Genomic DNA, 26,511 nt, shown 5'->3' with positions numbered 1-26,511 from the left:
CCTGAGAAAAGAAACGCTCCCCACTCCAGCGCTCCCTGCGGCCACGGGCATTATCGGTCACTCACCGATGGAATCGTGCGCTCCACCCTTCCACCGGGCCCTGCACACCGTACGCGTTAAAGCAAATGAAAACCCTTCCAAAGGGGCAAGAAGCACACAAACATAAAAGAAGAAGAAGAAGAAGAAGAAGCAAAAAACGGCAACCGGGAGAAGCAGGCAGTACGGCAGTATAATATTGCGATCGGATCGCTTTGTTTCGCCCTGCCTGTGGCCCACACACACAAGTGGATTATCACCGCAGAACTCTCGAAACACGATCATTCACCGCAATCGTCCGCGCCCTGTTACCCGATCGTTCCTGCGTGCTCCCTTAGTTCAATCCCATCGTTTCGTTCCCTTCTGCTCTCTCTCTCTCTCTCTCTCTCTCTCTCTTTAACGCTCTCTCGCTCTAACTCACTCTTTCTCCCTTGCGCTCACAGTTGCACAGCGCCGCGGCACTCACGCAAGGAAAAATAGGGTTCATCCGAGCAAAGGTTCATTCGCAGCTACCCTTCGCCCGTGTTGTAAAAACGGACCCCGTGTGCCGTCGCGCTCACTCGCACGCTCCGTCTCGCTCGCGCCACCGCACCCTGCGCACGGGATGCTGCAAGGGGAAGTAAAAAGCCGCGCGGACCAGGGGACACTCACAAGCCCGAACGCACATCGAAACGGCAAGCGCAGGCAGCAGCAGCAGCGCCGGAACGCGTTGCATACGATTGTTAGTCTAGCAGAAGAGTTCGTAGTGTAAACATGTGCCAGCCGGCGTCGACGCTTCCCGACGACGACTGAGAATATCCTACCCTCCCTCCCGCCCAGCAACAACAACAACAAAAGAAAAAGACGAACGACGACAACGAAAAACGGTGACGACGAGGTGCGTGCGTGTTTTTGTGAATATGTGTGTGTGTGTGCGTGTGCGTGTGGGAGAATATCCAGTTTTTGTTTTTCGCAGGATCAGTGTTTGTTACAGTCCTTCAAAGGCACACAAACAAAGAGGATCTAGGACCCAGACACACACACACACGTGCTACGTGGAGTTGATGTAAAACACCAAAGAGCAAACAAAAAAAACAAAAACCTTCGCCAGAAAACAGAAAGAAAGCATAAAATAAAAACAAAAAAAATCCCAGCCATACCTTCACAAACGGGAGACAAAAAGTCAATTCAAACACGATCGCGCTTTGTCTGTGTGCTTTGTCTGGCTGGGCACGTGTGTGCACCCATTCAAAAAGAAAATGCGTCATCGATCGCTCCAGCTTGTGTGGTGGAACGGTGGCGAGCTTTTTGGTGAAAGGAAGTGATTTGGACAGACATACAGATACACACAGACACACTCCAGAGACCAACGGATGTGCGTTTCACAAGAAATTTCGTTAGCAAAACAAGTGTGTCTGTGGAGTGTACCCACAGGTGCCCACGCAGCTAGAGGATGCCTGCGGGGAAACAATAAAACGGGTGGACCGTGTTTTGTGCCAATGTGTGTGTACTTGTGTGTGTGTGTGTTTTTGTGCGTTTCAAAAGTAAACAAAAAACGGCAACCTATTATCAAACAATCACCATCAACCATTGCGTCAGCAGGACAAACACAGAGAAAGAAGGAGAGACATTTGGCGAATGCGGCATTGCATTCTACTGTCTACTAGAGACAACCAAAAGCGATGTTAGTAGTTCCTCTGTGTAGGAGAACGGTGTGTGTGCGCTTCGCTCCAGCCAGCAGCAACAAAAGAACTGATTTTCTTTGTTTAATTTAAGTTTGAAGTTTTAATCAATCTCCCGTCTCCTTCCTCCACTCTCTTCGTACCTGCAACCAGCAACGGAAATCCTCGATCAAAATCAATGTTAGGGCAGCCAGTAGTTAGCCAGCGCGGCTCGTTAACGGCTCATTACGGGCCGCGGGCGCTCGGTGTCGGTGCCGTTTTTTCCCCTCATCTTTCGTTGGCTTACAATTTTCACGTTTTAAAATATGTTATGCTTCAGTTTTTTTTTACCCAAAATCAATCTTTAATGCAATCTCTTTTCTTTTCTCCTCCGCCTGTTCCCCCCTCCGTGTTTCATGGTTTACCTCCATCCAGTGAGTTCGCGAGGTGATATGGCAAGTGCGTCCTTGTAGCGGAAGCAAAAAGGCGAGTTTGTGTGTTTGTGCGTGCGTGCGTGCGTGTGTTGTGTGATAGAACAATTGGGCAAATTTCACGTGTTTGCCCCGCGCTCTCCCCCCCCCCCCCCCATCTTTCCCGCATCTATGTGCGCCGTGCGGTGTTGGTGTGTAACGCGTGCTGGTGGCGCGGTGCAACGGGTGCAGGGGTCGCCGGTCAAAGCGGGTTAAACGCGCGATTGCCCCCCGTTTCACGGCCAACCTGCCCGTCCCCTGCGGGATGTGTGGCGGCCGGCAGCCGAGGGCGAGTGTGGTGCGCGGCGTACGCACACCTTCCTTCCCTCCACTGGTGGCCACGGGCCGCAGCAGCACACCGACGAACCGACTCTTCTTCTATCAACGGGCCGGGTGAGTGAGCTACAATCAAACAGAGAGAGAGAGAGAGCGAGAGAGCGCGCGAGAGAGAGAAAACAAACACCAAAAAGAAAACGAGGCCCAACCCATCAAAAAAAAAAGAAGAAGAAGCATAAAAAACAGCCACCAATTGTGCAGTTCTGTGTGCAGCGAAAAGGAAGTGTTAGTGTGCGGAAGCAAAAGAAAAGAAGAAAAGAAAAAAGTGCACAACAGTGTGTGGTGGGTGCATCAATCAGGCGAGCAAGGAGCGTCGGCCCGAGCGAGAATCGAGCATAACATCTGCAACAGCAAAAGAAGAAGAAAAAAACCCGCCCAGTTCCCTTCAAATCCCAATCAATGGTGTCCTGCAGCGTTGCTGTGTCGACGTACTACAACGCGGAAGGAAGTATCATGCCATCTTCGACCAAGTTTTCCCTGCAATGTAAGTGTGCCCGACCTCATCTTCGAACTAACAGTGTGAATGTGTGTGTGTGTGTGCATGTGTATGTGTGTGTACAGATTGTGTAGGTGTATTTATTTGTTTGTTTTGTATCTATTTTGTTGCTACATTCAAAGTCCATGCAGAAACGATCGCGATGAGGCTCTCTGCTGGGGTTGCCCGACCGTGTCGCTGATGTACAGTTACAGCTACAGCACTCCGCCCCTTAACAGTGCAAGCAAACACACACACACACACATACACGGGAACAACCCGAACGCCCGAATGGTCCAACCTGTGCGAGCATGGGCTATCCTTCCCCTTTTTTTCTCTGCTCTGTCTTCCTTTTTTGCTTCCCCGTTCGCTTGATTTATCTCTTTCCCGCTCCGTTCGGTATCCATTTTTGGTGCCCGACGCGTTCACCTTCGCCATCGCCAGCGGTGTGTGCCCTTCTCCTTGCGTCCGGATGCCGCGCTTATCCTTTTGCACGAGCGGTAACCGAACCGGGAGCCTTCTCGCTCCCGTACACACGGTGATACACACCTTTTCGCTCCTCCCATCTTGTGTACGTGTCTGTGTGTGTGTGTGGTTGTACGTGTGCTCGGGAAATGGTTGAACACAGAGGTGCGCAGCAGACCATCCTTACCTTTCCGGTTCTTTATTGCATGCCCTTGCCTTACCTTTGCCTTGGTTAGTTCCTGAGTAGTTCTTCGCATCCTCCATTAAGGACCCCTGCTGGGTGTTTGTGTGCGTGTGTGTGTGTGTGCTTCACGAAGATTGGATCTTCCAAACAGTGCTCTCGTCCACATCCTTTTGAGTCATTTCCCCCGCGCGTGCCCGTGAGATTATCAAGAAAACGACGGTGTGACATCCCTTAACCCTTAATCAGCGATAGGGAAACATCCCTCAGCACGGTGTCGGTTATGACGCACTTTGACTGTCGAACCCGTGTAAGCATGTGTTTATGTGTGTGTATATATATATGTGTGTGTATGAGTGTGTGTGTGTGTGTGTGTGTGAGCCTTTCTTGCCCTTTACCTGAGCGATAAGTGGTTTTGCGGGTTTGAACACGATGCTGGTACGAGATTAGACGTAACGATCCAAAGTGTTGCGCGATGGTGGCTGTGCTGTGAAAGCTTCGTTGATGTCTTGGATTAGTTTTTACTACTCTACTTGTAACTTACATATAGAAGCTGACAGAAGATCTTGCAATTGATGCTTCCATGTACTAGCTGCAAACGTTTTAGATCCGAGGGAAAGGACCACGTCTAGTGCTTTTCAGATCATCATTGAACGCTTTTAGAATCTCCTACGCAACTGATGTATCTGGTGTGAAATACCCAGTGGTGTGGCATAAAGCTCTTGCAGTAATAGCTCGAGGTACTAACCCTGACCTCCAGCTTGAAGGGATTTGTACACAATGGAACCTGAAAGTTGATCCTGAAGTACAAAGTTACAGATTTTAGTTTCAACGTCTAACATTTTCTAATCCGCGACTGTTCAGTTCTTCTTAAACTCTGCTGTAAGTGTTAGCTCCTATTGTGTTTGTGTTACATGTACTGATTTCAATACTACCAAGCCCCGGCAGTGCTATCGATCACGTCACGGCTCTTCTTTAATTTCGTTATAGTTGCAGTGTCAGTTGTACAGTGCCTTTGTGCCTCCTATTCCAACTCCGGTGACTTCTTAACCACGTTCGGGACTGCAGATTAGTTGTCTAGGAAAATAACACCCCCCCGCAACCCAACTCCCAACTCCTCCCGCACATTGGTGCAGGTATAGTCCGAAACCACACCGCCGCCACAATCACAGCCAACAATTGCGGAAGCATCAACAACTTGCGGCGGTGGCGGCGGCGTCGGCGGTGATGGTACCCTTCGATCCCGGCCCCGGCCGACGCAAAACAATCAACAAAACGTGCTGGTTGCATCAAAACACCAAATCCACCGCCTAGCCCAAGAGTGCAGCGCGTTGCAGTATAAATCGAACCTGGACCTGGTCCCCCCCCCCCCCCCCCCTAGGTGCTGTGCCATACAGCTTCCCTGCCTTTTTTGCTTGGGGGCTCTGGGGGTGACCTGTTTGCGTCGACAAATCGTAACGTGGTCGGGAGGCTGCTGCTGCTGGAAATTCCGAATAATCGGTAACCCAACCAGCCCTCGCCACCTACTGCTCAGGGCCGTACTGTTCGGAAATTAGACTTCCGCTTGTTGGTCAGTACAGAGCGTGTAACTGAAAAAAAAAAAACCGCAATCACCGGACCGCGGTGTTTTGTGTCCGAGGGAGTAGGGCGTTGCGTGCTCACGCCGTTATCAAGCTTGAGTGGAATCATTCTCCCTCTTCCTACCCCGCTTTCCCTGTGTCTTAATCAAGCAATGTGTGATCGGGTAGTGGGACGCTTCCCGTGGATTCTGCTGGCAGCAAGATCATCGTACGGAGTAGAGTGCCCCGGGGCTGCGATAAAGCCTCCACAGTGCCAGGGGGATGCTCCTTCTCTGCTGCCCAGACTCTAAGCGATCGCGCGCGTGTCTGTGTTTGTGTATGTGTGTATGTGTGTTTGTGTGGTTATGAACGGGCAATTATCAGCACAACCGGGAAAGGAATGTGCACGAAAGGGTACCGAAAAGCCCAAAGGTACGCAGGGAGGGAAGCGTGTAGTGGCCCCGAGTGGCCTTCGCCGTCCCGCTTCACACGCACCCATTACTGCAGCCGTACACCCTGGCCTGAAGAACGAGGAGATGGTTCCGGGGAACACGGTGATAATGCCGCTAGGTACCAGTGCCCGAGCAGCGCGCGCGGGCCTTCGGAGTTTAGCGATAAGTCATTGGGATGTGTGTTGCGCTGGTCCCTACAGTTGGTCGGTTCGGCCGCGCACACACACACCATGGCTCAGAATTTATTGAACGTAAATTGATAGCTGAAACGATCCTCAGAGCCCGGACTTGACACACATCTCCAGGTTTCTCACAGCGCACGCAGGTTGCTCCGGGTGGGTTTAGAGTTTAATTCCCTAAAGAGCATTCGGGCTTTTGCCTCAGTCGGGCTAATTGGCTCCGGACGAACTCTTCTACCCTCTTGATGATGCTCTTATCTGTAACAAGAGGACTGCGGTTTCTAATATCACTTTTAAGAGGGCGTTGGTGTCTGGTGACATCGTCACAGGTTTTAGTGTACCGTAGTGTTGTTGAAGCGTTCAGGGATTTTCACATTGGAGTTCTCGTCCAGAGATTACGATCTTCCGTCGGGAACCGTAACATAAAAGACAAAAAAAAAACACTTCAATAACATCTTTCCAAACAGTTTTGGGTTTTGGTGACATCTTCACGTTGTACTCTAGCTTGAAGTATTCTTTTATTGCAGCTCTTTTAATATTTCAACCAGTAGCTCCTCCATACCAAAAAAAAAACTTCACACATTATCGAGTGCTCCATGTCGTCTACTAGAATGCCCTTATCATTACCTCCATTACACTCCCCCCTCGTTGTGGCAGCACAAATCAGATGACTCAGCGGTGATGGTAGAGTACAAAATGGTGGGATTGCCGATTATGGATCTACCCTGTCCGGGGCTTTCATTGGTCGAGCGGCGATCCGACCGCATGTGTTACCAACTCAATTACCGGGAGAGCAGGTGCGAACAAACAGAAAAACCCCTTATCGCGCACATCACCACAAAAGCGCTCCAAAAACACACACACACACACACACACACACACACACACACACACACACACACACACACACACACACACACACACACACACACACACACACACGCATATACACCGAGACAAATGGGCGGGTTTCATCGGGCGCTTTGGGGAGGGCAAAAAAAGCAGCAGCTATAGCTGTGCGCGTGCTTCACCATTTCGCTCGCAATGGTCCGGCATGAAACCGGTCGCCTAGTAGCTGATCTAAATCGCTATATATAGCCCAAAGCGAAGGAGCAGTTAGTGTCCGGTTGGATCCGACTAGGGTTCGGGTGTTTTGTTCAATCGGGAAGGGCGGTTTCATTTCCTACTTTTCTCTCTCGCACACACACACACACACAAAAAGAGAGAGTTTTTTTTGTTCAATCTTTTTTCCAATTTCTAGGTAACCGAGCACTTACCGCGTGGCTCGAATCGGCACGAGAAAGTCACTAACCGTTCGATTGTGTGTTCATCCCTCTATTTGCAGTTCCTTCCTTGCCATCCGGACTACCGAAGGACAGTGAAAACGATGCACTAGCGGACAGCGATTGCTGCGTTCAGTGCCCTCAGTGCCACCAGACGGTTCAGGGAATCGAGGTAAGCATTTGTGAGTCCTAGCAACATACAACAAAAAAAAACCCCACCCGCCACTTCGGTAGCATCAATGCCATTCTCTCCGGTCCGGTCACTTTGATGGCGCTCTGGCAACAACACAAAAAAAAACGCCACCCGGTAATAGCTTTCGAACTGCATTCCGGTCACATATCCGTTTCGGGTCAGTCCTGCACTGGGAACAGCGCGCCCCTTGTGAGCGTGTGTGTGTGCGTGTGTGTGTCTGTGCTATATTCTGACCAGATTCATTTCGGCCAGAGCAGGAGGACGCCAACGCACGAGGTCATATACATTTGGCAATTCCCATCGAAGAAGGGAAGAAGTAAAAAACACTAAACCCCCAGCTCCGTGTGCTCGAAGTCGATCGAAGAATTTCATTTCGATAAACTGCTGGGTGGATAACGGTAAAGGGAAGGGGGTGCATGTGCTCGGCCGGCGCCCCCGGGCCCAGAATTTCCAAAATGTTCAATGTACGGTTGATCGATTGGTGCTATTTTTTTCGTCTCGCCGTACGCTCTCAACCGCCGGTAGGTTTTCTCGCATTACGCCACCTTTCGAGACGCGACGAGCTGGCCGGTGGCCGGGTCGGTCCGGGTCCAGGCTGCGGGCCAGATACCGCGAGAAATAGAGCAGGAAAAATAAATCTAGTCCAGGTTGTTTTTAGTACTCGAATGCTCGTTTTTTTTCCTTCATTTTTGCTGCTGCTTTCCTTAGCCTTAGCTGCTACCATTTTCTTATCTTTAATGTGCAGCGTTGTGCTGCTGACGCGGTACGGGAAACCCCATATCGTACTAAACGGCGGCGCTGTACTGCGTATGTGTCTGCCAGTCATGATCGCAGAGAGCGCACGAAAGCGACGTCGTACGTCAATCTGCCGCTCGTGGGGCCACGATATTTTTAGCTGGAAGCGACTAAAACCTACCCCAGGGAATACCGAACAAAAAAAAAAAGCCATTGATAAAGCGGATGTTTTACTAGGAAGTAGATAAGCGGCTGCTGAGTTGCCTGGGCTAATTAGTGGACAGCGTCAGCCAACGATCCTCGCCGCGGGTGATCCTCGACGAGGCAGGAATGTGACAGCGGAGAAACACACATGGCCACATGAAACACTACACGGGTGGGTGGGAGTTTTTAGTGGCATCCAGCAAGCTGCCGGTCGTGCTGTCATAAGGATTGTTTTGCACGAAAATGCTTCCTAACTACCTTGAGGAATTTAGAACAATTGCAAAACCGGAATGAACTGAACTAAGAATTCGTAATATCCTGTAGATTTAGCAGCCTTGCATCACTAAGCATTGGATCAAAATGATGTCCCAAACACAAAGAGTTACTAGTTTGCTGTTATTTAGTATGACATGAATTGAATTTTAAATCCAAAAAATTACTGCACATCCCAAACATTTGCTCCAAATGATATCCAACAACAAAGATATCTCAATTCCAGTGATTTTGATACGTGTTCCGTGACAGCTCGTGCAAATATCAAACGCAGATATTGATTTTTGACGGCGCGACAGAAACGCGTCGCAGACTTTAAGGTCCGAGTATAGAGCAATAGACCTGCCACGTATATCTGCAGCTACTCTGATTTTCCAAACGGTCCCATCAGAGTGACATCCAACTCCCAGCCTTAGTGCCCACTCGCTTCGATACTTAGTTTACCTGACAGCTCGTACAACTGTCAAATAATCGTTACGCGTTATTAGCGCGTACGCAGAGCGACACACTTACCGCTGTGCCAGGCAGCAGATCGCAAAACCAGATGGAATGAACGGGCAGCAGTAGCTGCTAGCTACTGCTCGCCCCAGTTTCGCCCCACCGGTACGCAAAGCAAACACGCAAAAGCCAGTAACTCCGACTCCAATCTTCGACTGCGTTTCAACACACAATTGATGACTGAAAATACAAGTCATTCCCCGCATGTGTGAGTGTGTGAGTGGTATTTTTTTTTCTCTCAAACCATCCGCTTGGGGCATCCGCAACATCCGCGGAGTTTATTTTGAGATGTGATTTGCCATAAAAGCCTTTGCCCGAAAACTCCTGCCTCGTCAGGCATCTCCGTAGCGCAATCTTCCCAGCATCCAGGCACCGCGGCAGGAAGTAGCGACGTCTGACGACGCACGAGAAGAGGAAGAAAAAACCTAATAAAATCTCAGTCTCAATAAACAATTTACAATTGTCGTTTGCACGTCACGCGAGGCAAATGGATGGACGGGATGTGGTTTGGGGGTTTGGGAGAAGCACGGGAGGGAAGGGAAGGAAATGCAAATACTGAAGGCATGATTAAAAGAGAGCAAACACAAACACGCACACACATACACACTCACATGTGCGCGCTCTGAAGGTAGAGGTTTGATAAGGGGTAGCAAACCTCATCACAGGTCTGGCCAAGCCAAGTCAGTCAGCCAGAAAGCGGAGCACCAGCGGCATTACCATTATGTCGTCTCAATGAAGGCTTGCAAGGTTTTGTGTGTTGCGGCCGGCTATTAACGCGCAAAGGTACCCTTCGCCCGGCGGGAGAGAGCGCAACGAGCGGCACTGTGTAAATGATTGAGCCCGGCCTAGAAAGCTTGGCAGTCGATGAGCCGCGATGAGTTTTGTGATGGCCCCCGTTCGCGTCCGATCGTGATTAAAGCTCGCGGGCGCGCTACCACAGGTTGACGTTTTGCGGCGAAGCAACAAAACAACAACAACAACAGAGCACACATCACAAGACCCGGCTGATAACATGCTATGGGGGCTCTGGCTCGCCGACTTAGGGCCACGGGTAAATCCACAAGAGGGCTGAGGAAGGAAAAAAAGGGTGAAGGATGAGTACGTCAGGGATCACGCACCCGCCTGCGGATGTGTTGCGGCCGGGCGTATTGAGCGTAGGGATTTGTACGTTTATTTTTTCACCTCGACCCCCTTTGCCGATGGCGATCTGATGGTGGATGGGGAACGGCTGATTGTGGCGACTCTCGAGGACTCGAGGGAAACGAGAGCAATTGATTGCAATTGATGACAGCACCGGGGACATCAACAGACACGCGGGGTTGTTCCATCCAGGCATTCTGGCAGAGCGAGATAGTGGGAGATAGAGGTAGAAATAAAGTTTGAGAGGTATGGACATTGTCCAGGAGTATACAGGGCGTACATTAAACTGTTGTGCGCGGGTTTGACATTCGAGCGCGTTTAATCATCGACAGAAGACGCTCAGTTTGTGTGAATGCGAGAGCTGCCAAAACTGTTGTCACTGTTCAAGAGGTATTGCGCTACCTTCCGTTCATCTGCCAACGTTTACTGAAGTAATCTGTCAGTGGATGGCGCAAAGCAAAGGTCTACAGGGACAAGACAGGCACCCAAGAGATCTCCAGCGTAGTACATCTCGGCAACGTCAATCATCGATTGTACTAGATACGAATCATGACTCATGGTTCGATCAAAGGAACCTATCAAATTGAGACACACACATGCACACATCTACACTGTGGACACGAGCGAAATGCCCGATGAGTCATAATTTCCATGACTAATGCCCACATTTACAAGCAATATTGCCCCCCGTGAACGTGGTCCAACGTGGTGACTGGCGCACAACTCCATTTACAACACTCTCCCCATAGCACAAACGCACTCACTCAACTTATGGTTTTTCCTTTCTGTTTTCTCTCTTTGGTTGCTTCATCCACCCTCCCACCCATGGCCCCGGCTCGGTTCATCGTTCAGGCACTGAAAGAACACATTCAGCTTAATCACAGCGGCTGCCCGAACGGCCGGAGGGCAAAGTTCCCGACCGATACTAGCGCACCGGACGACGACGACGAAGACGACGTAGAGGACGAGGACGACGAGCGCATGGCGGAGGAGGACGAACATCACGTCGATCCGGAGGCCGTGTCGCCCCTGCCGGCCCCGCTCGATTCGCTCGCGGCCAGCGCGGTGGCGGGCGCACGGGCCACCGGCGATCTGGTCGGCAGCCGGCTCCAGGCCAAGTGTGGCAGCCTGCTGCAGCTCCAGCAGCAGAAGCACCAGCTGGCCCAGCTAGTCGACGACCGGGAGGACGAGGAGGAGGAGCTAGAGGTGGCCCAGGGAGGCAGCTCGCCGCGGGATCTGCTGATGGCGGGGCTGGCCCCGCAAACCGTACCGGCGGCCGACCGGTCATACGGGCCGCGATCGATGGTGATCAGCCCGGCGCAGGACGGCAGCAGCAACTCGAGCAGCGGGCCGAGCCTGCCGACCGGTGGCACCACCGCGAAGGAGGGCGGTGCCGAGCTGGCCGTGTACGAGTGTGCCCAGTGTCCGACCACGTTCGCCAGTCGGGATCAGCTGGAGCGGCACGAGATGCATCACGCACCGTCGGCCGATGCGGTAAGTTCTGTTCACGCACTCTACTTTACGGGTGGGCATATCCCAACTACTCGTATCCAGTCTAGGCATTCCTGAAGTGTAGCGAAGCAGTGCTAAGATAGGAGCTGCCGGTACCTGTCGTAGATGTGAATGTGCTTAACATACGACCAAGATGTACATCTATAGCCCGGGCACTACCGCGCGCTAGCTATAACTTCTCATAATGCACTGAAATCGATCCCGGATTATGGACTGCCTCTTATGCCCCTTCTGAATGTCTCCCCAATGTCTCTTCTAATTCCTCCCGTGCTTCAACCGCCAGACGGTGCACTACCCTCGGTCCACGACCCTCGGTCTCATCCGTTACACAAAGAATTCGAGCACTTCGTAGATTATGCCCATATTTTTTGTGTTGTTGCGTCTGCTGCTACTTTTAAATTATCACGTTAGTTGCTGCTCAAACTACGCCTTTTCCACGAATTCCAACACCGCTATGGCGCGCTTAGAACGCTTGAACGCTCGAAAAGGTTGAACCGATCGAAGTCGAAGTCTCGCACGAAGTCTCAACGAGCACTTCAGCCGCCCCGTTACGCGGGCATCTTTGATTTTCCTCCCCAGCCCCTGGTGACTCCTTGCACTGTCCACTCAGCTACCCCCCCCCCCCCCCCTCCCTGTGATTCACGAGCGCAACCTTCGCCAGTTCGTGCAACCGTACCCCCATCCTTCCCCGTTCAAGCCGTTACCTTGTACACACACACACACACACACACACACACACTCACGAGCTGTCTGGCTGGCTGTGTTCTGCTATCACCTTAAGCCGTCACGCAGTGAACACCCTTCATCTCCAGCCCTCAATGTTCGGCGCGTTTCCCCTCCCGATGGCGTTTTCCGTTTCTTTGTCCCGTTCGCCTGCTCAGTCCACTCGGCAAGCCAACCAAGAGTCCGGGTTCTTAAGCTCCAAGCAAAAACAGATGCGTCCAGGAACCGGGGGTTCTCTTTGCCTTTCTTTGCCAAGCGAGCGAACATCTTGATTAACCGTGAATCGGCAATTGAAGCAGCCGCCGTATGGCCGCACATTTCCTGACTCGCGTCCACCAGCGCGTCATACCTCCAGTTCGGACACCGCCGCCCAAGACCTCCGTGCCTGGCGCAGGTTAACAAAGATACACTCTGTTCCTCCCAGTCGCATCTCACACACACACATGCTCAGCAATAATTGTCACACAAAGAGGCAACTGTCGCCAGTTCTTTTGTGATGTGTGTGTGTGGCACAACCAAAAAAAACGCTTCTAAACATCCCCAAAACAAAGGTAGCAGCGAGCACAGAAATCCCTTCAACTCGATCGAAACTTCATGCACCGGGTGCTGACAGGCCCCAGCGCACCGGGGTGCAATTATACCTTGCGTGTTGCGCGGTGCGCATACAAGTCCTCACGCGTCCCCGCACAAGCGTACGCGCGACAGTGGCTCCTCCGGAGCATGCGGAGGTTTTTATTTTTAAACCGTTTCGGGCGCTCCTCTCGCGGGGTGTTTTGTTTTTTTTTTTCTTCTGTTTTTTGTTTTCGCGTCGCCGCGGCTCTTGCACGCCCCACCCGAAAACCATAATGTGGCCATGTGTCCTCCAAAAATGGAAAAACGTGAACATCTGCTTTCCCACCAGCCTGCGGCAACTCTGCAACCGCGTGTACATGTCTGCTACCGATTGTTGGGCGCGTACACCGGTGTTTTCCCTACCTTGACGATGCGATCTTAACCGAGCGTACGGCAGCCAGTCGCCTTCTCTTTGTGCGCGGGAACAGTGCGGGGGAATTTCCGTGCTGCTCAACTCTTCACTTCTTGAACAACACACACAAACACATGGATCCGAATTCTGAACGCGTACTTCGGTGGCGTCGTCGCCAGACGCAGCTGCCGGGATATCTATCGCATTTCCTTTCTTTGGGGAAGATTCGGAGGTCCCAATCCACCCAACAACAGAAAGCCAACCCCCCTTACATATGTGCTCTCTAAGCTGTTGTCGAAAAGCATATTTTTGCAACGCGACATCGAATGGCGATACCCTCTAGCCGCCTTGAGATGAGTTACGAGCGATGTGGCGACACAGCGAAAGCCCCCGTTGGCATCGTCAAGGCGCCCTCTGCTTGGAGGGCAGGGTCACTCGGCGTATTTATCATTCTTTTTCGTCGATCGTGCGCCTCCCACCTTGATGCTTGTGATGAAAAATGACATCTTCCTTCTACGTGACATCCGCCGTTAACCCGGCTTTAGTATGTATCGCCCACGTCATTTGTTTTTCCCTTCCTCTCTCTCTCTATCTCTCTCTCTCTCGGGATGACCACTCGGTGGGCTTCTTCTACAGCAGTCCTCTAAAATGTAATACACCAACAAGCCAGCAGAAGCGTCGCGCTGCGGCATAAACAAAACACAGCGATTAAAATCCGCACCAAGCATCACTTCGCCAATTCTTGGGTGAGAGAAATGCTTGGAGGAAACCACAGATTTTATGGCTCTCCATTAGAGAGCCCTAAGTGCGAACACCAATCAGAGATGCATCTTCAATTACACACCGGAAGCTGGCAGTACACTCTCCGGCACACACACACACTCACATGTGGTAATCACACCAGAGGTTGCTGTGCTGTGTTTAGCAGCAAAGCCGAGTCGCAACCACGTGATGATATTTTTACCTTACGGCCGTGTAGTAGCCTCCGCTAAAGAAATGACTGCAATATATTTTCTCTACTCCCCTCCGCACGCATACAACTCGCTGTCTCGGTGCGGTATTCTGCTAGGCCGCCGGTTTGCGCGCTTCGCCGTCCTCTGGCTGTGGAGGCAGCGTCGACTACTGCCGGCACACATGTGTGGAAACCGAATGCCGTTGAAGAACGAAGCGCCCCGAAGTGGAAGCACTAATTTTGGGATCAATCCGGTCTGTTTTGTTCAACCGTTGTCGCCGTCGTCGTCAGTTGGTGTTCGCCTTCCCCTTTTCTTATTGCCAGTCGTATTCTTCACTCTTCTTTTTTTGTGATTGAATACAAATTTGTTTACCGCACTTGCACGGGCAATGAGAAGCCCTCGGGGAGGGGAAAGGCCACGGTGCTTTCCGTGCCGCTTCGGGGAAAGTTTTGCTGCCCGGGAAGGTTAGGTTAGGTAACGGCCAAATATGCTTCCGAATGATGCACACGCATGAAGATCTATTTATGCGCTCCGGTTGCTTCCCGCGTTACGCATTATCGGTCATTCTAAACGTCTGGCGGTCACTGCGCTATGACACCTTCCTCATTGGCCCGCTCACAAAGTGACACAGGCTGCGACAGGTCCTACCCAGCACGATCCAGCCAATACAGCTCGCAACGTGCCCTGTCAATCAGGTCCGACAGACAATGAGGTGGTTTGCGCAGTGCGAGCATCGCGTCGCGTGCCTCACACTGCATACCTTGTTTTAGGCGTCGTTAGGCGTCTTCGGGTCTTTCGGTGTTCCTAATGCAGCATCGAAACTTCGCTGGCAAAACTGTGCCAGTAGGCTATATTGAGTAATTACCTGCATACATCTCTGGATATTTCCGTTCCGATTCATCTTTCGTGGAGTTCTTCTTGAGTGTCTCCCAGTTTTTGGAAGGAAAAGCCAAAAGAACCTTGTTGCGAGTCTCATAATTTCAATCCTATTGCAACTGCTCAGTTAGCCAAACAGATCATCTTGGTCGAACCTCAGCCAACAATTTATTCTGGAAATTAAGTCTAACAATTTGACAGCTTCCAGACTTAGTCACTACTCTTGATATCTGAAGATAATATCGTATCAAAGTAACACTCGCGTTTGTTTCCTATTAGTTGATCAAATATGTGTGCTGTTGTATATCTAGAGTTCCGAAGCCTTCGACAGTATTTTATATTACCACAATGACCAAAATCGCTATTATTCATGAACCTTGCAATTGTTAACTACCGATGTTTCTTTTTCTAATTATATAACGCTAGTCATATTGGAAATCCATTCCTTTGTTGAGTCAATAAATTCCATTCCTCTTGCCTTCTATTTCATCTTCGTCACCCGAACCACCACACGGGTAATGGTACAAAACAGATGTGCAATCACTGCTTTTGACGCCCCTTTTGGAACTACTCAAACTATTCGTTGCCATGGCAGAACCCTCCTCAAATGACTCTCTCCGTCTCTCTATCTCCCCGTCTCTCAAACAGAGCTGCAAGGTGTGCAACAAACCGTTCGCCAACGTGTACAGACTGCAGCGCCACATGATCTCCCACGACGAATCGTCGCAGCGGCGGAAATTCAAATGCAACGAATGTGATAAAGCGTTCAAATTCAAGCACCATCTGAAGGAGCACAAGCGCATCCACTCCGGCGAGAAGCCGTTCGTCTGCCCGAACTGCGGCAAGCGCTTCTCGCACTCCGGTTCCTACTCGAGCCACATGACCTCGAAAAAGTGCATCAATATGGGCATCAGGCTCAACCACAACAACAACAACAACAACAACAACAGTAGCAGCCACAACAACAATAACAACAACAGCACCAGCCACAATAACAACAGCTCCAACAACAGCGGTAGCGGCAGTGACAGTAACCACCGATCGCCCCAGTACCCGTTCCACGGTGGCAACGGGTTCACCGGCATCCCGAACGGGCATCCCGGTGCGATAGGCGCTGGTGGGCTTGGCCGTTCGCCGATCGGTCTGCGACCGCAGGCGGCCCTCCATCGCGATCTGGACATTGCCGGACGACTCCGCCTAGTGACGTCACCGTCGCCCACCTCCTCCTGTTCCTCCGCGACCAAGCACGAGCTGGACGCGATCGGTCCGCAGCCAGGCGGTGTGGACCCGCTGCTGCTCACCAAGATACAGCAGGCGTCCTGGCTCGCCGTCGCCATGCACAACATGCAGGCCATGTGGGATCCGAACGTGCTGCGCCTGTTTGACCAATTCCAGCAGCAGCCACAGTCGACGTCGTCGTCTACTGACAGTGAAACGCACGAGCCTATGGAGGATGGCCTGCACCAGCAGCAGCACCAGCAGCAGCACCAGCAGGGACCGCCACAGCCACCACCACCGCCGCCAGCCACAACCTCGCTGCTTGGCGACGAGGATGAGCAGCGGCCGGAATCGGCCCGGCGGCCTGTTTCGTCGATCGATGTCGTCACGATGCCGGAAGGTGTCGCCCAACAGAACCCGTCCGAACGCATGGAGATCGACGAAGAGGAGGAGGAGCACGAGGAGGACGAAAGCTGCGCGGAGGAGAAGGTTGAGGTCGTGATGGGCTCGAGCACAGCCGGTAGTCGGCAGTCTCCGGCCGCCTTTCACGAGGATGCACTCCAGAAAATCACCGACAATGGCTCCGCTGTAGAGGAGCAGAATGGGGAGGAGTCGTCGCACCAACCACAAAAGAGCGAATATCCCGAGGAGCAGCAATCTGCTGAGAGCAAGCTGATTTTGCCACTGCTTCCCAAGCAGGAACCACTAGACGAACCAGCGATGGAGTCTACCAACTCGATGGAGTCGCAGCAGCACCAGCAGCAGCAACAGCAGCAGCAACAGCAGACACAAGAACAGCTGACGTCATCTGTCAGCCATGACACGCTGTCCGTCGTGAAAGATGAACCGTCCGAGGAGACTGCCATCGACCCATCGCTGGAGCTGTCCGACGAGCCCAAACTGAACGAGCGAGACATGGAACGGGCGCACTACTCGTCGCCCTCGGCCGCATCCTCCCTCTCGCCCTCGGTGTCCACTGCCCTGCTGCACTGCATCTACTGCAGCGAGGAGTTTGCGACCGAGCCGGAGATGCTGCAGCACGCGCGGATGTTCTGCAAGCGCTCCCTGTTACTCAACCCGTTCATGAGCGCGTCGGGTGCGCTGGCACAAACGGGCAACGGTGTGCCACCGGGTACGATCGCCGGAGGCGGCGGCATCAGCAGCAGTAGCAGTGGCAACAGCAGCAACAGCAGCTGCAGCGACGACGACACCGACTACGATACGGTCGCACTCAAGGGCGACTGCGGCGGTGCGTACGGACTGCACGGTGGCATGGCCGGCGGTGCACTCGGTGTCGGAGGAGCGCACGGTGGACCGGGTGGCAGTGGCAAGGTGCGCGTCCGCACCTCCATCTCAGAAGAGCAGCAGAACGAGCTGAAAAAGTACTACGCCCGCAACAGCAAGCCGAGCCGGGACGAGTTCCAGGCGATCGCCCAGCACGTCAAGATGGAGGCGCGCGTTGTGCAGGTGTGGTTCCAGAACAACCGATCCCGGGAGCGCAAGATGGGCGTAACCGGTGGCAGTGGTGGTGTCGGTGTCGGTCGCCAGTATGCAGCTGGTGGTGGTCAGGCCGGCGGCCAGACGGTCGCCCCGGCAGGGACGCCGAACTCGCCGCTGCACGCCGACCGCGCACCGTCGGTCGTAACCGGGCAGGACGCAACCGGCGACCAGCCGCTCGACCTATCCGTCAAGAAGGGGCTGCTCACGGTCGGTGAGGCGCTGCTGAGTGCCGCCACCAACTCGCAGGCCGCCGCCACGGCGCTAGCCGCCGGCTCGCTTCCGGCCGTGCTGCTCCAGGCCGACACCATGTCCGCGCTGAACGAAGCGATCAACCTCAGCATCAAGGCGTCCTGTTCACCGACCGCCTACTTCTACCACGACATACACCCGATCCACGGCGTTACGGCCGGACCGCAGGCGCACGCCATGCTTGGCCTCGGGACCGGGCTGCCGCGGGACACACCCTCGCCCCAGGACGGTCGGGGTCAGCACACGGCAGCGCCGTCGCTGCCGTCCCAGCCGTCGCCGCACGCGTACGGCAAGTATCCGCCGATGCACGGGCTCCATCCGCCGCACCATCCCGCCAGCCTGGCCGGCATGGACCAGCTGTTCCGGAAGTTCTCGCCGAAGCTATCAGCCGCGGTGTCGACCGCGGCCACCACCGGTACCATGGTTGGCCGGGCCAGCCTTAGCCCGGGCGCGCTCGACATGATGCCGGACGAGACCGGCGCGAGCTACTACGGCGCCTTCCCGGACAAGAAGCACCTGCTGCAGTCGATGCTGAACGTGCCCAAGCGGATGGGCGCCGGGTACGGGCTCGGTGGAGGTGCTGGCAATGGGGCAGCGACCGGTGCCGGCGGCAAGGATGCCGGTTCGCTGGCCCACCCTGCCCCGGATGCCGAAGGACAGTACGTCTGTGATCAGTGCGACAAGACGTTCAGCAAGCATAGCTCCCTGCAGCGACACAAGTACGAACACTCAGGTGAGTCACCGTTCCGTTACATTGTAGCTATGTTAGTGGTTACGTTACCTAACATACAGATAAAAGACACTTTAGCGTTACGTTAACGTTACGTTAACATTACGGTATGTACGTCTTCACTATACCACCGATAAGCTAGCGTTACGATTACGTTACGCAAGCGTTACTATACCGGTATTTTACGTTAAACGTGCGTTACTTTGCGTTACATCCTAATCCCATTTGTAAACGTCTTGCAGGTCAACGTCCTTACAAGTGCATGGAATGTCCGAAGGCGTTCAAGCACAAGCACCATCTGACCGAGCACAAGCGGCTGCACAGTGGGGAGAAGCCGTTCCAGTGCTGCAAGTGTCTGAAGCGCTTCTCGCACTCCGGCTCCTACAGCCAGCACATGAACCATCGCTACTCCTACTGCAAGCCCTACAGGGAGGGCAAATAAGGCAACGGCCTGGGGCGGGATGTTCCGTCCCCCGGGGCCGGCCACGCCGCTCCATACGATCGCGACCCTGCTACCGCCCTGCCCGCCGGCGCCCCACCGCCCACCCAGCGACTGCGGCGCGGACGTGGTGGCCGACTTGCCCTGGCAGCGGTTGCCCACGGCTACGCACGGTCCCGCGCAGCTGAGCAGAAGCAACAACCGTACGCTGGACCACCACCACCAACACCAACACAACCATTGCCACCTGTTACACTACCAGGTGTAGTGCAGACGTCACCGCATCTAGCTGTCAACGAGATGGCGGCCGCCAGTAGTAATCAGCCCATCTTCCATCACCACAGCCAGCACGGTCACCACCAGCAGCACCTTCACAACCATCACCACCACCATCATCACCATAGCGTACCAGCAGGCCCACCGATCTTACAATCAGTCAGCACACCAGTAGTAGCGCCCGACGCCGCCATACTGCTACCTCCGCACCGGCTGCTCGCCCCGGCGGACGGTCCGCCCACCGCACCGTACCTCAGCCGGCGGCTGTTCGTCGACCGGTACCTGAAGTCGGCCGGGTCCGGTGTGCCATTCCTGTCCGAGCCACACCCGATGGCGCTGGCCAGCAATAGTAGTAGTAGCAGTGTTGCCAGTGAAGCTGCCAGCAGTTTACACTGAGTCGTTTGGGAGATTCGCCCAACACACACACACACACACACTCACACACAGAAACACACTCAACCAGTGCAGTGCGTAATGCAGTGTTTACTTAAAGCCAAGGTAAAGACTTGACACATTTGTTGTAGGAAAGCGGGCTGTGTGCAGAAGAGCTGCTCAATAATCGGTAGAAGTTGCGGAACGCGGAACGCAGAAAATGAGAGGAAGTAAGAGGAAGAACACAAAACTTATTTGCAAGCGAAAACATGACACAGCAATGGATAGAATGGAATGGAATGCACTGCTAGGGGAAGGATGCAAGTAATGCGCCCTCGAAGGGACTCAAGTTATTATTTTTTCGATATTTTAATGCTAGTTTTCTATGATAGATTTTATTATTGCCCCTCTTAAAACAGCCCGTTACGCTCCTGTAACGTATAACACACCCGTAAAGATTAATCTCCAATACTTCTACTATTATTATTATCATTATTATTATTATATTTTGTGCTTGGGCGGTGCGCTAGCTTTCAGCGGAGGTGTCTGGTGACAGGAGAGTTCAGTATCCGCCCAAAGTACCTGTGAATAACGTGCCACAATTCACTTACTCTTTTAAAACAAATCGCTTATTCGCCAGAAAGAGTAAAGGATAGAGAGAATGAAAAATATCCCTCGGTCTGACGTGAGCGTCGGGTAAGACGATTAGTATTATTATCATTGCCCAAGAGGCATCGCAGTTTATTGTTCGTTTGAATTTTGGTTCATTTTTTATCAACCTTTGTTTCTGTTTCTTTGTTTTTATTGCGTTTAAAAATGTATCTCTCGCTCTATCTTTCTCTCTTTCTCTTTGTCAATCGCGCAAACACGAGACAGAAATGAGGACACTTGAGTCCAAATTGGTGGTGGTTAGCTGTTCTTAACTTTTCACTTGTTTAGTATTTCCCGAAACCAAACAAAAGCAAACCGGAGCTGGGATATGAAGCCAAGCGTTTCGGCCCGTACTCAACCAGTGCTCGAAAACTGCTTGAATTAAAAAGAAACAGTACCCAAAATCGAGCTCTCTTCCGAAGCAGTGGCGGATCAAATCGATTGGAGGTCTCCTGGTCCGCCGCACCGTTAGATCCGCCGCCGCTTGCAAGCAGCAGTAGTATCGCACTTTCCTCGCGTCTCCCTCCCTAAAGTCGTACTTAACGCATCGCAAATGAACTTTTTTTTCTCCCTTGGTTAAGAATTGGGCCATCTCGAAGCTCGGGGTGGGAACGCTTGGGTGTCCGATCGGAACATGCGCTCACTAACAGAGCGGACAGAAGACAGAGGATGGGAAGTTTGCCATACGGAAGTGCCACACGAAATGCATTTATTATTATTATTACTATTAATTTACGACTATTTTACGAGGGAAACGATTCAAAACTACTTCTTTAGCGTCAGCCTCGAACAAGATGAGGGCACTGTATATTAAAATTGTTTTTTTTTTATACTACGAATACAATTAGTTATATAATATATATATTTTTTTACATTATTTTCTGGAAAGAGAGGAAGCCAATTGATAGCTAAAGCTGTCGGGCATTCGCAGATTGTTTCTTCTCTCCAATGTCTCCAAAAAGTTCTACTCCATCTACTACTCACCTACTACTAAAGAAAGTGTACGGAGTAGGGTGAAAAGCGTACTCAACGCTAGAGACACACAGTACACCGGCGCCTTTATTCTTAATCCCGAAACATTGTATCTCATTCCTATTAAGTCTAGTGTATCTAGAGACTATTTTCCAAAAACACAAAAAAAACGAAACACTCACACACACAAGAAGAGCTCGTTCTTTCCCTTGGGGAAAAAAGCAACAACAAAAAGAACTCGACAAAATGCACAGACGAGCCCGAGGAAAGGTGTATTCAGTTACTTACTATTCCCATTCTACCTAGGTTAAATTAGCCGGGCATTCTCGGAAACACTTCACGGGCAAACCTACAAGCCTAGCTCTAAATGTATAAAGCGGTCAAAGGGACATCGATTCTGTCAACGCATAGCCATTAGGTTTAACGATGTAGCTATTAAAAATTGTACCCGATATGTTCGATGTGTCTACTATTCGTCTTAGTTGCCTTATTATTATTATAGCCCCCTCCCCATTGAGAGCTACCGTGCACCTTCCTTTACCTATACCTATAGGTTACGTTCCGCCCGTGCCATCGCGCACACCACTCAAGGGCGCACTCATACAGGCTAGGACCAAACCAAATCTTTTACTGCACTCCTTCGTGTAATTATTGTTAGCCTCCTTTTGCTCCTCCCTTCCTCCCAATCGGGGGTTTTGCATGGCCTGATAGTAAATGTCGTCCAGTATGGGGCCCAAGCTGGCCCCAAGACTCGGTAACACACAATCGCTTAGTGAAGCCGCGCCTCTCCCAATCCGGTTATACCACTCCCACAATTTTTGAAAAGTGATATTGACAGTTACTGAGCGCCTCTTTCGAAACGCTCCGTAAGCTAGCAACTGTGGCTTGACATGTTGGTGCGTTCGTTTGTTTCGGTTTTTGTTTTTTTTTTGTTTTTTTTCTGTCTGTTTGGACCAGAAAGTGTTAACTTAGACAATACACAGGCTAAAACAGTGGGATTGTAATACGGAAAGCAGTCACTATTGTGCCACAGGATTCCACATCGTTCGTAAAAAAAAGTCAAACACACACACACACACATATGTTGATAAAAAAATAAGGAAGAAAGCATACAAAAGCATGTGTACACTAAACTTTAACCCAAATTATTGTATCAAAGTTTCTGCATTCTCATCATAAAAACACTATAAAATCTGCATCATTGGAGGTTGCCTACAACTACAACAACCCCAGCAACAAAAAGTAATACACAATTTAAGAAAAAACAACCAACACTTACTAAAGATGACAAAAAAAAACATTTACACACAAAGAAAACCATCTATTAGGCATAACATGGAGCATGAACGAGCGATGCTAAAGGAATGGAACAGGAGAAAAAAAGAACAAAAAAAGCTTCAATAATATCCCTACTTCACTGTTACACATTTATATAAATCAAATATTATTAAATGAAAACGAAAGCAAGAAAGAGAGAGAGAGAGAGAGAGAGAGAGAGAGAGAGAGAGAGAGAACCCCAGGAAAATTACTGCGAACATTTCTCTAAAGGGACTACTCCAAACACAAGCGAATGGTTAAACAAACAAATGGTATTGGACTATTTTCTCAACATCTATATAGGGTGGTGGTGGTGGAAAATCCCCTTTAAACAAAAAAGGCAGACTGTGTTGGTTTTTAGTTTCTTTTTAGCTAGAACGTTGTAAGACTTAAGCCCAAACAACGCAACGCAGTAGTGGGGCGGATCAACAATGGTGGGTTTTAAAAATGCATCACGAAGCGGCAAAGAGACAAAACACATACACACTTTATAGCAAGGTTTCATGGTGGACTTAAAAACTAGAAATGAGATAACTACTAAAACAAAACTAAAACCTAAAAACTAAAAACACACAAAGAGGTAGCAAAAGGCGGAAGCGCTAGAGAAGGATGTAACGGTAAAAAAGGGAAGGAGAAAACGAAAAGAAACAAAAAATCACTAGACAAAAAAAAAACAAACAAACAAACAGGCAAGCAAACACAACGCTAGGGCAAATGTATAGGGCGGAGAGGCGTGAGAGGCCACGCATGAATTAGAAAATAACATAACTACTGCGCAGTAAACTATATCGATATCGACAAATTAAATTGGTTAAACGTCAGCTATATAAATCGAAAGCTTTCTTCCTCGCTTCCTATTCCCAAAAAAAAAACAGTTCTTTACGAAGAAGAAGAAAAAAAACATAATCCTTTGTAAATCAAGCAAAACAGGCCAACAAATTTAAGACGAACACGTGCCAAAACCAGCCAAAAATACGAGCAACGAGATTTTACTCCTTTTTCTTTTCCATGCCTCCACACACACACACACACACATACACCTATGCCCGAGATTTACAAATCTCTCCGTTTGCTGGTCGCGGCTACCCTTTTGCTGTTTTGCTCATTTGTTTTATGGCCGCCCCTGGAGTCGATCGAGAGAGCGGCGGGTGCAGTAACGATGAGGAGATACGTTGTTAGTAACACTTGTACATACCAGTAATAAAGACGTTGCACTTTCCATGTTAAGGAACACCCCGATCCCTTGTCTCTATCCCTACCTCGGGACCGCCTTCCCAACCTTCCCCATTATCTGTTTTTCGGAAAACTGGTAAATTGGAATTCAACTTTTACATCAAAAGCACATAAAACAAACAATCAATAGGAATGTTGCCATTTGAGCAAAACAAAAACAGGCAAAAAATGTAAAACACAGCCAGGCGGATGAAAAATATAATCCATAGCACGTCCAAATGGAAAAGGCGATCAAATAAGCTAAAACAAAAACAGCAGCAAACGCATTGAGCAAGGAATAGTAGCAATGGGAAAAAGAGCTGGACAGTTTCTAGCAGAGAGTATAGCATCAATTAAACCACGCGTTTGTGTTACAATACAGCAGAGGATGAGTTTTTTTTTATATCTATATACAAACACACACACACACACACACTGTAACCGTACACCACCAGAGAAGAAAACAAAGGGAAAGAGCAAGTGAAAAGAAAGCAAAACCAAACCGGCTAACAAAACTGTTGACAAGCGAAACAAACATTCTAGTTGAAAGTGAAAACAAAGGCAAATCTTATTGAATCGTGCAAAACAAAACAACAAACCAAACAATCCCAATACGAGAAACGTCGCCACACCGCGCCAGTGCAGCCAGAGGTTGAGCCAAAAGTTGAACCACTAAGTGCGGCACTAACATTCTTTACTACTTCTCCTTTACCTTACTAAGTTGCAAGCGGATGTGGACGAAGAGACAACGAAAAGCCAAAATGCGAAGCCCCCCCCCTCGTTCATGAGTGGTCTTTGTTGCAAACCAAAAAAAAAAGCAAATCGTTTATATATACATATTATATATATATACATATACTATACATTAATATTATAATAACAAACGAACAAAAAGTGTCTTTAATTGAATTTACATTAATTGCAAACGCCTATTAATTAGTGATTTATGGAAAACCGGAATAATTTAGCTATTGGAATTCTTGTAAGAGGACAACAAATTATTGAATCGTGCCATTGAACAAAGAGAGAAAGAGACAGAGAGATAAAAAAAAGTAAAAGAAAGAGAGAAAGATAGCAAGAGATAAAGAGCGAAAATGTGTAGGACGCGTTAGTATGTTGAAGTAATGAAGCGGCTTAGTGTAAATCGGAACGGATCGTTAAGTAGCAAGCGCTCTAATCTGTCTGTCTGTTTATTTTTGTGAATGGTACACGTGGTCGATTGACCACCCCCAAAATGTGCCCCTATAGGCAGAAAAGGGTAATGTAGTTAAGAAGTAACAGCGTTAAAAGTAACGCCGGAGACACACACTAATAGCAGCAAAAGCAGATGCCAAGCGCATACGGGGCAACATAACGAAACGGAACAGTAAGGAATCGTGACTATTGTTAAATATTTCTATTGAAAACAGAACACTCACACACACACACACATACACATTCGTACGAAGGAAAAGAAATGCCTGGAGGGGAGAAAAAAAATTAAAGTAAAGAAATAATTAAAACAACGAACTATGAATGCTAAATTATACGTATCGCAAAAGGGTGCGATCCATGCTTTCGAGAGTTATTGCCAAAGTAAAACAATAATAATAATAATAACAAGAAAGACACCCATCCAATCGAGCAAGGAACAACCATAACTCCTTATCCCCAGCCCCCCCCCCCCCCCCCCTTTAAAAAACAATCCCAAGCACACAAACACACACACACACACCAGAACATACATATGGAAAAAAACAGACACAAGCAAAAAGCACACAATTAATCATTCCAAACAAGACAACCTAAGGAAGGAAGGAAACGAAAAGGAGAAAAGTAGATATAGCTAAAAGAAGAAAATGAAGAGATAAAAATGGCGAAATACCGAAAAGTATATATATATATACATACTTATATATACAAAATATATATACAACGGGAAGCAGAAGTAAACAGGCAAACAAACAAACGGAAAAACGCCCACACCCATACACACACAGTCACACATAAGATATTACCAGCGCAGTCAGCTCTCGTACACATGTGTTATATTTACTGATTTGACTTGTTACATCCTCAGTTAGAGAAGAAAACAAAATAAATAAGAAAAGAATCGTGGAAAAAGAGAAAGAGAAAATGAAGCAAAAAAACGATAAAGAATGCGAATGAGGTAGACCCAGTAGTAGCACAGGAGCGGACAGGCGAGAAGCGTAAACATAACACAGCAAACACAACCAAATGTGGAAACCAAACGACCAGAGATTTTTTCTATGCTATTCGTTAGAAAAATACACAGAAGTACCAAGTCAGACAATAAAAATGAAAACAAAACTTACCAATATAAGTTAAAATCTAAAATTAAATAACATCCCGATGTACCGTGTTTTGCTTACTTTTGCGTTCTGGGTCGCTGCTCGTTTTCACTCCACTGGCGCATTATTTTGTGATA

At 49.9% G+C, this 26,511-nt stretch overlaps 1 protein-coding gene across 2 annotated transcripts; it reads left to right on the top strand.

Moving 5' to 3' along the window:
- On the top strand, window positions 1–26,434 carry LOC1272369 (zinc finger protein 1). Of its 2 annotated transcripts, none has more exons than XM_061663279.1 (6): window positions 1–913; window positions 2,112–2,966; window positions 7,139–7,248; window positions 10,972–11,613; window positions 15,796–18,847; window positions 19,087–26,434. In XM_061663279.1, the coding sequence occupies exons 2-6, from the start codon at window positions 2,882–2,884 to the stop codon at window positions 19,284–19,286; spliced, it is 4,089 nt and encodes a 1,362-aa protein (XP_061519263.1). In that variant the 5' UTR covers window positions 1–913; window positions 2,112–2,881; the 3' UTR covers window positions 19,287–26,434. The 2 variants fall into 2 exon arrangements, with proteins under 2 accessions (XP_061519263.1, XP_061519264.1); XM_061663280.1 differs by having other exon boundaries at window positions 470–902.
- Window positions 26,435–26,511: the final 77 nt, after the last annotated feature.

The sequence above is a fragment of the Anopheles gambiae genome, chromosome X (genome assembly GCF_943734735.2).
Source record: "Anopheles gambiae chromosome X, idAnoGambNW_F1_1, whole genome shotgun sequence".
NCBI lineage: Eukaryota > Metazoa > Arthropoda > Insecta > Diptera > Culicidae > Anopheles > Anopheles gambiae.
This window is presented reverse-complemented; position numbering and strand designations above follow the sequence as displayed.